This window comes from Erpetoichthys calabaricus, chromosome 1, assembly GCF_900747795.2.
Source record: "Erpetoichthys calabaricus chromosome 1, fErpCal1.3, whole genome shotgun sequence".
Classification (NCBI taxonomy): domain Eukaryota; kingdom Metazoa; phylum Chordata; class Cladistia; order Polypteriformes; family Polypteridae; genus Erpetoichthys; species Erpetoichthys calabaricus.
In genome coordinates, this window is record NC_041394.2 from 325,093,834 (window position 1) to 325,106,567 (window position 12,734).

The following is a 12,734-nucleotide window of genomic DNA, read 5'->3' on the forward strand; positions in this document are numbered from 1 at the left end:
GTGGGGATGTTTTTCAGCGGCAGGGACTGGGAGACTAGTCAGGATAAAAGGAAAGATGACTGCAGCAATGTACAGAGACTTCCTGGATGAAAACCTGCTCCAGGGCGCTCTTTACCACAGACTGGGGCGACGGTTCATCTTTCAGCAGGACAACGACCCTAAGCACACTGCCAAGATATCAAAGGAGTGGCTTCAGGACAACTCTGTGAATGTCCTTGAGTGGCCCAGCCAGAGCCCAGACTTGAATCCGATTGAACATCTCTGGACAGATCTTAAAATGGCTGTGCACCGACGCTTCCCATCCAACCTGATGGAGCTTGAGAGGTGCTGCAAAGAGGAATGGGCGAAACTGGCCAAGGATAGGTGTGCCAAGCTTGTGGCATCATATTCAAAAAGACTTGAGGCTGTAATTGCTGCCAAAGATGCATCGACAAAGTATTGAGCGAAGGCTGTGAATACTTATGTACATGTGATTTCTCAGTTTTTTTTTATTTTTAATAAATACAGGATATACTAAACATTTAAAGAAACACTAAGACACAATAGACCAGAATAAAATACAAAAATACACATACTATGAGAAAATCATGAACAAAAAACATAATTTGCGGAATAAGTACAAGTCATCCTGAGCATCCTGGGTAAGTTAAATGCCTTTCTGAATAAATGTGTTTTAAGTTGTTTTTTTAAAAAGAATACGTTGAGTCTATTATCTCATATATTAGGGTAGGTTACTTCAAACTCTGGGTGCAATAGAGATGAGCACAGGCTAATTTGGGGCACTCAAAAATTAATGGACTTTAGTGGGTGAACAGGAGCGAAGTGATGAAGGAAGTTACTGATGTAGTCTGGTGCAACACCTTTTATAGTTAGTACTAAGTTATTAACAGAATTTATTCTTCAGTCATGTAAGTCACAGGGAGCCAGTGAAGGAAGAGCAGGGTTTCTGTTATGTGCTTTCTTTTGCGGTTCTGTGTAAAGAGTAGAGAGTTTTAAACCAACTTAAGCTGTAATAACAGATAAGAAGGGGGACCTATTTCACAAGTCAATGCGGGATGTAATAAAAGCAAAAGCAAGATTCTTAGCATTGGAAAAGGAAAGGAATGAGCGAACATGGGATATGTTACAGTGGTGGAAGAAAGAAAATTTTTTATTGTTATTTATGTGGGTAGAATAAGAAAGCTAAGAATCAAAAATGATACCATGATGTCTACAACATCATCACCAAGGGTGACTGAAAAGGAGCAAACCTTTGTAAGCGGAGATTTAGTGCCAATTAGCATGACTTCAGTTTTGCTGCAGTTTAAAATTTTAAAGTTATATTCCATCTAGTTTTAAATTTCATTGAGGCACTGGCTCTTTCTTACTCCTGCATGTCTTCTTCCTTTCTTTAACTTCCACAATCTTTTTCTTGTTTTCCTTTTTTCTTTTCTTCCCTAACATTTGCACTTCCCTGTTTAAAGTGGGGTGAGGTACAGCTGCAGTAATCACAGCTCCAGCGCTAATGAGGGACACAGGAAAACCTGCACACGTACAGGAAGTGCAGGGCCACCCGTTTCCACATCTCACTGCTCAGACCACACTACCATGCCCCACCCAAAGACACAATTGTGAAATATTATTTACTTATTTAAAACCTGCCAATAAGTCATGGACTGCCAATCAGCGGTGGACCTCACTTTACCATAGCCCCCTCATCTTGTCTTGAGCTATGAGCTGTTGTAATGTAAATGTAACTTGGATGTAGTCACCTCAATTAGAGGTGCACACACAATTGATTTTTGCCAAGTTCCAGTTAAACTTAACATATCAGGGTTGCAGTCTGTAATGAATTCTGACAGTATTATTTGCTTTGACATTGACAGATTTTGAATTAGGCAAAGCACTGTTAGCAGCTAAGAGTTCATTGTGCACAGATCCACATCCACACTTTATTTCAATGTAGCACAGATTTGGCAGACTGATTCCCTTATTCCCAAAACCCTGTTTAGGATGATATATTCCAGAACAAGTGCTGCTGGTGAACTTCACAGTTGTTTCCTGATAATGGTGACGACCCAATCCTTAGTGCAGATATTTGGGGTGCCGCACAATACCAATGTCTTTTAGGACATTCCAGTCTGACCATTTGCTCTGGACAAATTGTTTAATATGCAGAAGTTTATTGTGAGAGCATTTCAGCATAGTGGAAAGCCAGTACTTATCTGAGAATGGCAAGCCAACTAAAAGGCAAAGTAGCATAGCAGGGAAGGTGAGTGGCAACAACAAAGCAGGAAAAATCCCATAGAAGTATAATGATGCCACTGGAGGTTTGATCCATCACAAATGTGGGAAATAATATAAGATACATGTAAACATAATTACCATAGTTCAGCGGTTACTGCATATAGCAATGGACAACTGCAAGAGCCCAAGGAAACATAAAAATGCAATCAAAGGACCGATGATGTAGACACTGGTCCCCCATGGTAGTCCCCATGGTATACATCCAAATATGCTCCCTGAAGTGAAATAAATTTAAAGAAAGTAGCTCAAAGATGAACATTAGGAGCTCTAAAGATGTCTGTTTCCTGCCAGTGTCAGTCGATTTTGGAAGAAAAAGATAATAGTTTTATAGCAGAGCAGAAAAGAGAAGGCAGGTAGCAAGAAAATAATAAATAGTGGTTTAAGAAAGGTAATCAAACAGGAGTCCCGTGGGATAAACAGGCCAGCTAGTCACTAAATGTTATAGAAATCCTGATACCAATTAAGACAGGTGTTTGGTTCTAGGTGTTTTATTTGCTTGCTGTGTGTTTATGTTTCTATTACATGTCTTTGTTATTCTTCCAAAATGTTTTCAGCCAACAATTATATTCAAGTCTGTGAGCCATTTTGCATTCATGGGGTAAAACTAAACAAGTCCTTGTGATAACTATTTAACATAAACAAAATGACTCCTCATTTTAAAAATTTGATTTTCGTGTTTTTTCTTGCTTGTGTCCTCTGTGCAGCAATACGTTTTTCCTGTATAAATACCTGTATAAGGCCAAATGTGGTGTCATCAAGTAGATTCTCAAAGGATTGTGAGAGACCTTTGCTGTTGTTGTTGGCAACCAAAACATCCTTCTCAGGAGACCTAAAAAACAAATAGGAACAATATTATTTGTCCCATTGTATAAAGCATCATGAAGTAATGTAATTACCAAACTTTGCATATAATCATTCTTAGATGCATTACACAACACAATATAATTAGCTTCAGTTAATGTGTGCCTGTTGAATATATTGTTGGCTATATTATCTTAATTGCAAGTTTTTCATCTTTCTACATTGATATTTAATATGCAAAATTCAGTAGCTTTGATTGTATGAATAAAAAAGGTTTAAAATAACAAATATGCTGAAATCAATTAACATCTGCTTTCCTTTTCAATAATGTTTACATAAATGGTAAGTTGCCTGTGAATGGCTTTTGAAAATGTACTACCTACAGTGCCCTCCATAATGTTTGGAACAAAGACACATTTATCCTTTTTTACTGCTCTTCTTCACAGTTTAAAATTACAAGTCAAACAATTTAGACATGATTAAAGTGCATATTGTAGACTTTAATTTAATTGTATTTGCATACATTTCATTCACATCATGTAAAAATTACAACAGTTTTTATACACTTTTGTTCTTCCATTTCAGGACACTATCATGTTTGGAACAATTAGCATCAGAGGTGTTTGTGATCACTCAAGTGTGTTTCATTCCTGCATAGTGCAGGCATATGATATCTACGCTTGCTTCTACCTACAGACTACCTCTGTAGTTGTCATTGTTCAACATGAGGACAAAAGCTTTGCCAATGTAAATCAAAGAAGACATTATGAAGCTAAAAAAAACAAGAATGGAGCCATTGGAGACATTGGTAAAACCTTACGATTACCTAAATCACCTGTCTGAAATTTTATTAAGAAGAAAGAATGCACTGGTGAGGTCAGTAATCGCAAAGAGACTGATAGGCAAAGGTAGACTTCCACTTCTGATGAAAGAAGAATCCTTACTGTGGTAAAGAAAAATCCCCAAATGTCTGTCTGACAGGTCTGAAACAGTCTTCAGGAGGTAGATGTGTGTGACAGAGACGACTATACACAGAAAACGTGTGACGGAGACGACTATCCATATTACTAACCGAGAATGGTAAACCGGAAGGCAGACGCAGGTACACGGCGATGGACGCAGGAGACATAGTGCGCAGGCGCCTACAGCGCACGTCTCATAAACCGCAAGCGAAGTCTGATCCACCGCGAATGAAGGAGTCACGGCTCAAAAACGAAAGAGCTCAACTAACGAAGGAGTCACGGCTCAAAAACCAAAGAGGTCAACTAACGTAAATAAGACATGAAGCAACAACGCGCCCATAGCTAACGACTAATGACACAGCCACACAGAAAACAGGATTCTGCACTGCACCCCAGAGTCAAATGGAAGACACTACGGAGTCTGCAAAGGTCCACAAAGATAGTACGGAAGGTGCAAGAAAGTACGAAAGGCGCAGGCGCCTACAACGCGCTTCTGAACTAAACGTCCACACTACACAGCATGGTCCGGGTAATAAGAATAAACGAACTCTCCGTATTAAACGTACGGCATCCTCACACGTCCAAACCATATAGCATATGTGAATCACATTACAGTAATGCATTATTAACAGTACAACCACAGAAAACGCTCTGTATTAACAGTAAGTGCAATTATCCATATTACTAACGGTAGACAACGGATAACTAATGGAGTCACGGTCACGGCTCCAAAACGATCCAGCTCAACTAACGGAGCAACAAAAACGAGCCCGCATGGATAAAAACAATAAACGTAGGCGCCTACAACGCGTGTCTGAAACCGCGGAAGCAAAACTGTCTTGGCTCCAAAACCAAACAGCTCGACTAACGGAGCTACAAAAAACGAGCCCACATGGACAAATACAATGAACATAGACGCCTACAACGCGCATCTGAAACTGCGGAAGCAAAGCAGACACGGGTTCAAAATGAAAGACCACAACTGACGGAGATACAAAAACGAGCCCGCCTGGATAAAATCAATGAACGTAGGCGCCTACAACGCGAGTCTGAAATGCCGCAAGCAAAGCAGGCACGGCTCCAAAAAGAAAGAGCTCGACTGACGTGACTACAAAAACGAGCCCGCCTGGATAAAAACAATGAACACAGGCGCCTACAACGCGCTTCTCAAACAACGCAACCAAAGGAGTCATGGCTCCAAAACGAAACATCTCAACTAACGGACATACAGAAACGAGCCCGCCTGATTACAATTAACGAACGCAGGCACCTACAACGCTTTATCTGCAATGACTTAATGACGGAGGTGTTTGGAACAGCAATCTCATTAGACCAGATACCACTATTAACACAACGGGCTATATTATGTCCAAAGAATATGGACGTTGATCGCATAAATAACCAGGTCATTGCGTTACTTCCTGGAGAAAGCCGCCTCTTTCTAAGTACTGACAATGTTGATTCTGAAGACGAGAATGAGCATCTTAATTTCCCCTTAGAATATTTAAACACTATTAACCCAGCCGGATTACCACAACACAATCTTAACCTTAAAATCGGGACAATAGTCATGCTATTAAGAAACCTTAATACTAAACAAGGTTTATGCAACGGTACATGTTTAGTCATCAACACTATGACAGACAATGTTATTGAAAAGAAAACTTAAAGGGACGAAAAGCCCAAAACCAAGCAGGAACTGAAGATGGCTGCATTAGAGGCTTGGCAGAGCATCAACAGAGAAGATACTCAGCACCTGATAAATCTATGAATTGCAGACTTCAAGCAAACAATGAATGCAAGGGATATGTAACAAAGTACTAAATATGACTGTTTTAATATACTGACCACTGCTATATCTCAAACATTATGGTGCCCTGAAATGGGGGGAACCCTATATGAAAGTGTTGTTATTTCAATATGGTGCGACTAAAATGTATGCAAATGTCCCTAAATGAAAATGTGCACTTTAATCACATCTAAATTTTTGGATATGTAATTGTAAACCGTGAAGCAGAGGGGTAAATCAAGGAAAAATGTGTTGTTGTCTCAAACATTATAGAAGTACTCTTGTGTCAATGTATTATTTTACATTTTTGTGATACCTCTTTAACAAAATGTGCTCTCTTTTTTGTTATTTTAAATATTATTTATTGGCTTAACTGGGATGTTGAAATTCTGTATTTGGCTGCATTACTATTAAAACTAGTTTAAAGCATACTGCATTAGAAGTCACAATAAATGCCTATATATAGTAAAACAAGGACAAACAACTCATAAGCATATATCTCAATAATGAGAATTACATCTCATACAGAGTGAATTTTATAATAACATTTAGTAAAAAATACACAACTTTAAATTGCTAAATCACAACACTAAAGTGTAGGAGTACCAACACAGAAGTCAAACTGTCTTTCAACCCAGTACCATCCAAGAGTTTAAGAAATAAGAGGAACAAAGTTAAACAGGTGTGATTGCAGTTTCAGAGAGGTGAAATAATGCATTTCTGTTTTATTCTTTGGGGAAATTTATTTGAAGGGAGAGTGGAAAAAAAAAAACGAGCAAAGTAAGTGACCTTACAGAGTCATCTTATTTCAAATCCTTCTGCCATGCAGGGTGACATAATTTCTCCAATTTGCCTATAAAGTAAATGACTGTTTTTTTGCTGATATACAAACAAACACAAGTTAGACAGATATCAATATTAGCACATAAAAATATCCAGGAAATGACAGTTATCACATCATTTTAAAGTAAGTAAAAACAGAAGTGTCAGTTTCAGAGGCAGCTACCCTGTTTCAATAATAAATGCCTACAACTGTCCACTCCTAAGTGTGAATACTGTTAAACTAGCTTATAGCATACTGCAGCTGGTAAGTAAATGCTTTGTAGTCACATTTGTGTAAAGTTGGTTCCTAGCCTGATTTAGTAATTTGCATTAAAAATATATGGATCAAAGTAAACACATTATAAACTGATACTTAACAGTAACCATACTGGCCATTATTTCTTTCTGCAAAAATCTGTGAATGTAACTATATAAAATATTTATTAATTGATCCAAGTCTACCAAAACCTGCTTCATCTAATGATCCCACTGATATGCTTTTAAAGAGTTAACAAAAGTCCTTAAAAAATGTTATGGAAAGTTCTTGTTTTTGCAACTGTTTCACAATGTAATTCAAAAACCTGTTCAGAAAAGTGTGAAGACTGGATCACACAATTGGACTATCAGAATAAATATGATATACCTACATAATGTCCCTATCTGGAAGAGAAGGGTGATCGCCTGGATTGCGACAACTACAGGGGGATAAAACTGCTCTCGGTGCCGGGTAAGATCTTTGCTAGGGTCATCCTCAATAGGATCAGTGATCACTTGCTCACCTACCAGAGGATGGAGCAGTCTGGTCTTTTCGTAAAGCGTTCAACTCAGTTAACCAAGCTGCCCTGTGGGACATCCTGAGACTTTGCGGAATCCCCTCAGGGTTGCTGGATATCATGGCCGGCATGTACACTGGTGCTGTAAGTGCTGTGCAGAACCTCTGCGTTTTTCCCAGTTGATTCTGGGGCTTGTTAGAGGTGTGTTGTGTCATTGTTGAGGACCCGAGTGGCCAAGGGGACACCCACATAACACCTGGATGAGGCAAATAGAGGGTCATTTCCAGAGGGTGGGACTGGACTACATGTTTGCCTGGGGGGTTGCCAACCAGGATCCCAAGCTGTTTCATCATGTGGTGGGTGTGGCAACGTGCTGTACCAGTGCATGCTTCCCAACCTGACCTGCATAATCTTCAGTCTTAACCACAGAATCTGTTGAAACACTTTAGAAAGTAATAAACAAGAAACCCCAATCATGGCTTTCAATTCACTCCAGTAACCCAAATATTTTTATGTTATTTCTTTTGCATCAGTGTTCCATATCCAGTAGTTATTTTTTACAATCACTAGTTCTGTTGTAGCATAGTCTTTTAACTGCACAAGAAGCACTCTTTGCAGTTTACTTAGTTCAATCATAATATTCGATTGGGATTAATAAAGTATCTATCTATCTATTTATCTATCTATCTATCTATCTATCTATTCAGTATTTCAACATTAATTCTGCTAGCCAATGTTTGTATTAATGTTGCTTCAAAATTAGTGATAAAAAATTTCTACTAGGTTGCCATCTAACCTGCCATTCATAACCTTAGGCCTCCGCAACTTGTTCAAAGGCAAAATGCCAGTATCATAAACAGGATATACAAAATTGAGTGTTGAAAGCCTACAATGGAATGGAAGTAGTACTGTAAATTGAAGCCAGCTGAAGCAACCAACATGTGCAGTAACCCTGTCCAAAGCATGACGTAACTATCCCGTCAAGTAACGAAGTCAATGCTTTTACAACTTTGTGGTCATCTTTATTTATTTTCTTCTTAATTACCAAAATGTTGTCACGAAATAAATTTCACTGCAAAGGCCCAGCTTAAAACAGTAAGCTGTTGTCAATAGTTTAAAATACACGTCTCACAGAATATTATTTAATAAAGATATAACAATAAGGACAATGACCATATTCTACAGTTCTCACATAGCAAAATATCAAATAAATAGTAACATGTACACAACACACACACACACACACACACACACACACACACATACATACATATATATATATATATATATATATATATAGTGAACCACCACGGGGCACTCCTGACACAGACAGATGCTAGGCATAAGTGCAGCACACCACACGCTTTATTTACAAGTGGGGAAGTGCTTTACCACCAATCCCCACAACAGCACAGTATGAAACACCAATATACAGTTCCACAGCACTTTCTTTCCTTCTCTTTCTCTTCCTCGTTCCACCTCCATTCTTCCACGCACAAGCTTCGTCTCTCTTCCTCCCGACTCTGGCACCCCAAGTGAAGTGAGCAGACTCCTTGTATGCTGCTCCTGGGAGTGCTTCAAGTGGCTTGTTAGCCAGATCTAGAATCACTCCTAGGTGTGCTGGAAGCCCAATGTAGGACTCTGCAGCTTATCTTGGTGGCCCCCAAGGAAACCAACAGGGCTGTCCCAAACTCCAAATCCCATGAAGCCCTAAAGAAATCCATGGAGCCACAGCAATGTTTGTATTGCAAACCAATATTAAATAAAAAAAAAAAAAAAACTTTTTATTGAACTATTCTTTTTTCAAATAAGTAATTTTCATTGTTATCCTTTTTATTACACATCAATCTTTATATTATTAAAATAAAATGGCTCAAGATCAAGTCTACTTTTAGGTTTATACAATGTTTTATATACTGTAGTTGTAGAAAAGGCTATTACATGTCAAATCCTGTTATAGTGAATATCAAACATTTATTCAACCAGAAAGGGCTACTGAAGATAATAATGCAATGCAAAAGATACTTAATGCCATGCCTATACTTTCGCCAAGTCTTTAGAACATGGCAACAGACAGACAGTTTCTATCTTATGTAGGAGGAGAACGGGCATCCCAGATGAAATGGGGAAATATACATTACCCAGACAGGAGACCAGAACGACGTCGAAAGCATATTCGCCAGTGATCAAGAAAAATAACCGAGTGTCTAGCCGGCAGGAAATAATTGCTGGGAACTGTGAGTTGTTCTATTCCCAGTATGCTAGGTGGCAGTTATCTTCATATGAAAACCCAGTCAGGACACCCGCAGGGATGCTTGGGAATTTAAGTGTGGACGTGCAGCCCTGTTGGGATCCCTACATATTGATAGAGAGAGCTGTCAGGGGAGGACCTCCCTACATTTCTTACGGCCCAGAAGTGTTTCCCAGAGGATATGACATGACATCGGAAACAATCCCAGGCCGGCCAAAAGGGAAGCCCGCTGCCACACACGGACGAGTCAGACAATACTCGGCGGAAGAGAGAAGGAGGAGGATTGATTTTTTTAATTATGTGTTTTCATTGTGCTTGCGCAACTGGTTGAAGAGGTGATTTGGAAGGGTGCTTGTGAGGAGAATAAAAAGCCTTTATTTTATTCTACAAATGTGTGGTGCTTTACTGTGTCTTTGTTTTGGGGCTCTCTGGTGCCCCCTTGTGGTCATACTTGTTAGACCAAAAGAAAGTGATAGTCTGTCACAAAATTTCCGGTCTCGGCGGTCCCATCGAGGTTCGCTGAGAAAGTAGGTGCGACATCATACAGGTAGAGCTGAATTTGGAGTCTGTGCTCCACCGAGCATCCACATGGGTAGTTGTGTCATGTGCGGATACTATACTGTTCGAGTTTCATAGCGCTTCTCAAAGTTTTCTCTGCAATGAAAAAAAAAACTGAGAAACAGCGTCAGTTCATGCTGAAAAAAAGTTATATCTAACGTCTTATTTTCAAATTAAATTTTTTTTGCAGTTTAAGAAGTGATTTTTTTATACAGGTATTGTAAAGCTTGGGTCACAGAGTTGCACGAGAGACAGGAAAGCAAGTCCAGGTTTCCATGGAAAATACAGGTACTTTATTACTGTGCAGAGAAGACAGCTACAGTCTCAAGACTTTGTTCAAAATAGGAGCTGTTAGTTCAGTATTCTAGTACACAAGGCAGGAACCATGACATGGGGGCAATTATCCTACTTTAGCTCCCATCTTCAGAATGTAAGAACACCAGCAGCTCGGAATCACCACTGTGGCAGACCAGGAAGAGTGTGAGGAAGAGCAGGTCAAAGCCCAGTGTTAAATGTTCTAAACATTATGCAACAAGCATGTTACATGGCAAGCCTAATCCTGCAAAGGACAACCAATTGCTTTACCCTTGGTTTACTGCTTATCAGATGCAGCAGGGCAGCTACGGAGCTGTCCTTGCACCGCTGCTGTTAGAGATGGCGAATTGCTGGCGACACTAGTCACAATAGTGTATGCATTTTCTCCATATTTGTTATAATGAAATTTCTGTTAAAACAAAATATTTTTATGGTCCCCTGAATTTCTTTACAATGGGATTTCACTTGTATTATTCTACTATATCACTATTAGTATAATCATTTTGTATTAAATTTAAAAATAATCTTATTAGGTATATTTTTGTTTGCCTTAAAAATCCTAAACATTTTTTAAACTTATTTCTTGGTAAAACAAAATTATATTGATCCTCAGAAAACTACACTGGAGAATGAAAGCAGAAGACTACTACTTCTTCTTCATTTTACCCACTTCTATGTGGAATCAATGTGCTTGATTAACCTTCTCCATGCAGCTCAGTCCTTCCCTAGTCAAACCTCTTCCATTAAATCTGCTTTAACCTTCTCCGTTCACATCCACGTTGGCCTCCCTTGCATTCTACTTCTGCTTTCTTCAATTTCAGCAATTACAGTCTTGTTTAGTTAACAAATAACAAAAGCACTATAAACATCACATCACAAAACCCATACTAGTGCTGCTATTATAATTTATTTTCTCAAGACTCTCACATTAGGAACTGGATGTACACAAAAATATACAGAAATGGGATCTAAACACATATTTTCTTAACTTGGTTGTACTTGCAACTGAATACGGATCCAAGCTCCACTGTAAATAAAAAAGCAGGTATTCTATTTTGTTTTATGTTCTCCCATTTGAACTGCTCAGTTATGGTTTATATCCTAATAAAATAACTCTGTCTTTCAATTAAAATATCCACAACAGACATTTAGCTATGTTAGCCATCAGTTACATAAATAAGACTGATATTCATCAGTGGCTGCATACCTCACTCATGAAAGCAGAGTGATCTACCTCAGCCACTCAGTCAGATAACTAATAAGCAGATTGTTTGTGAATATGATATACATGTACAACCATGATTTCAGAAAGTTGGAACACTACAGACAATGCTAATGAAAACAAAAAGGAGTGATCTGTAAATTAAATTCACCCAGTACTATATTGAAAAAACTACAACAACATGATATTTGATGTTTTACCTTGTGAATTTGTCTTTTGAAAATATATACTCATGTCAAATCTGAGGACTGCATCATGCTCAAGAAAAGTTAGGACAGTCAAGTTATACAGTGATCCCTCGCTATATCGCGCTTCGCCTTTCGCGGCTTCACTCCATCGCGGATTTTATATGTAAGCATATTTAAATATATATCGCGGATTTTTCGCTGCTTCGCGGGTTTCTGCGGACAATGGGTCTTTTAATTTCTGGTACATGCTTCCTCAGTTGGTTTGCCCAGTTGATTTCATACAAGGGACGCTATTGGCAGATGGCTGAGAAGCTACCCAACTTACTTTCTCTCTCTCTCTCTCTTGCGCTGACGTAGGGGGGTGTGAGCAGGGGGGCTGTGTGCACCTGCTTCCTGAAGGACATGCTGCACGGTGCTTCGCATACTTAAAAGCTCAAAGGGCACGTATTGATTTTTGACTTTGTTTTTCTGTGGCTCTCTCTCTCTCTTCCTGCTCCTGACAGAGGGGGTGTGAGCTGCCGCCTTCAACAGCTTTGTACCGGCGGTGCTTCGCATACTTAAAAGCCAAAAAGCCCTATTGATTTTTTTTTTTGACTGCTTGCTTTGCACTCCTTTGAAAAGGAAGATATGTTTGTATTCTTTTAATTGTGAGACAGAACTGTCATCTCTGTCTTGTCATGGAGCACAGTTTAAACTTTTGAAAAAGAGACAAATGTTTGTTTGCAGTGTTTGAATAACGTTCCTGTCTCTCTACAACCTCCTGTGTT

The 12,734-nt window shown here is 39.0% G+C and overlaps 1 protein-coding gene across 1 annotated transcript in view; it reads right to left on the minus strand.

Annotated features, from left to right (window-relative positions):
* tbc1d15 (TBC1 domain family, member 15) overlaps positions 1 to 12,734 on the minus strand; it is a 158,540-nt gene that overhangs the window by 61,741 nt on the left and 84,065 nt on the right. Inside the window, exon 6 of the mRNA XM_028818454.2 lies at positions 3,016 to 3,115. Within this exon, the coding sequence (XP_028674287.1) occupies positions 3,016 to 3,115 (100 nt within the window). The remainder of the gene's footprint in view (positions 1 to 3,015; positions 3,116 to 12,734) is intronic.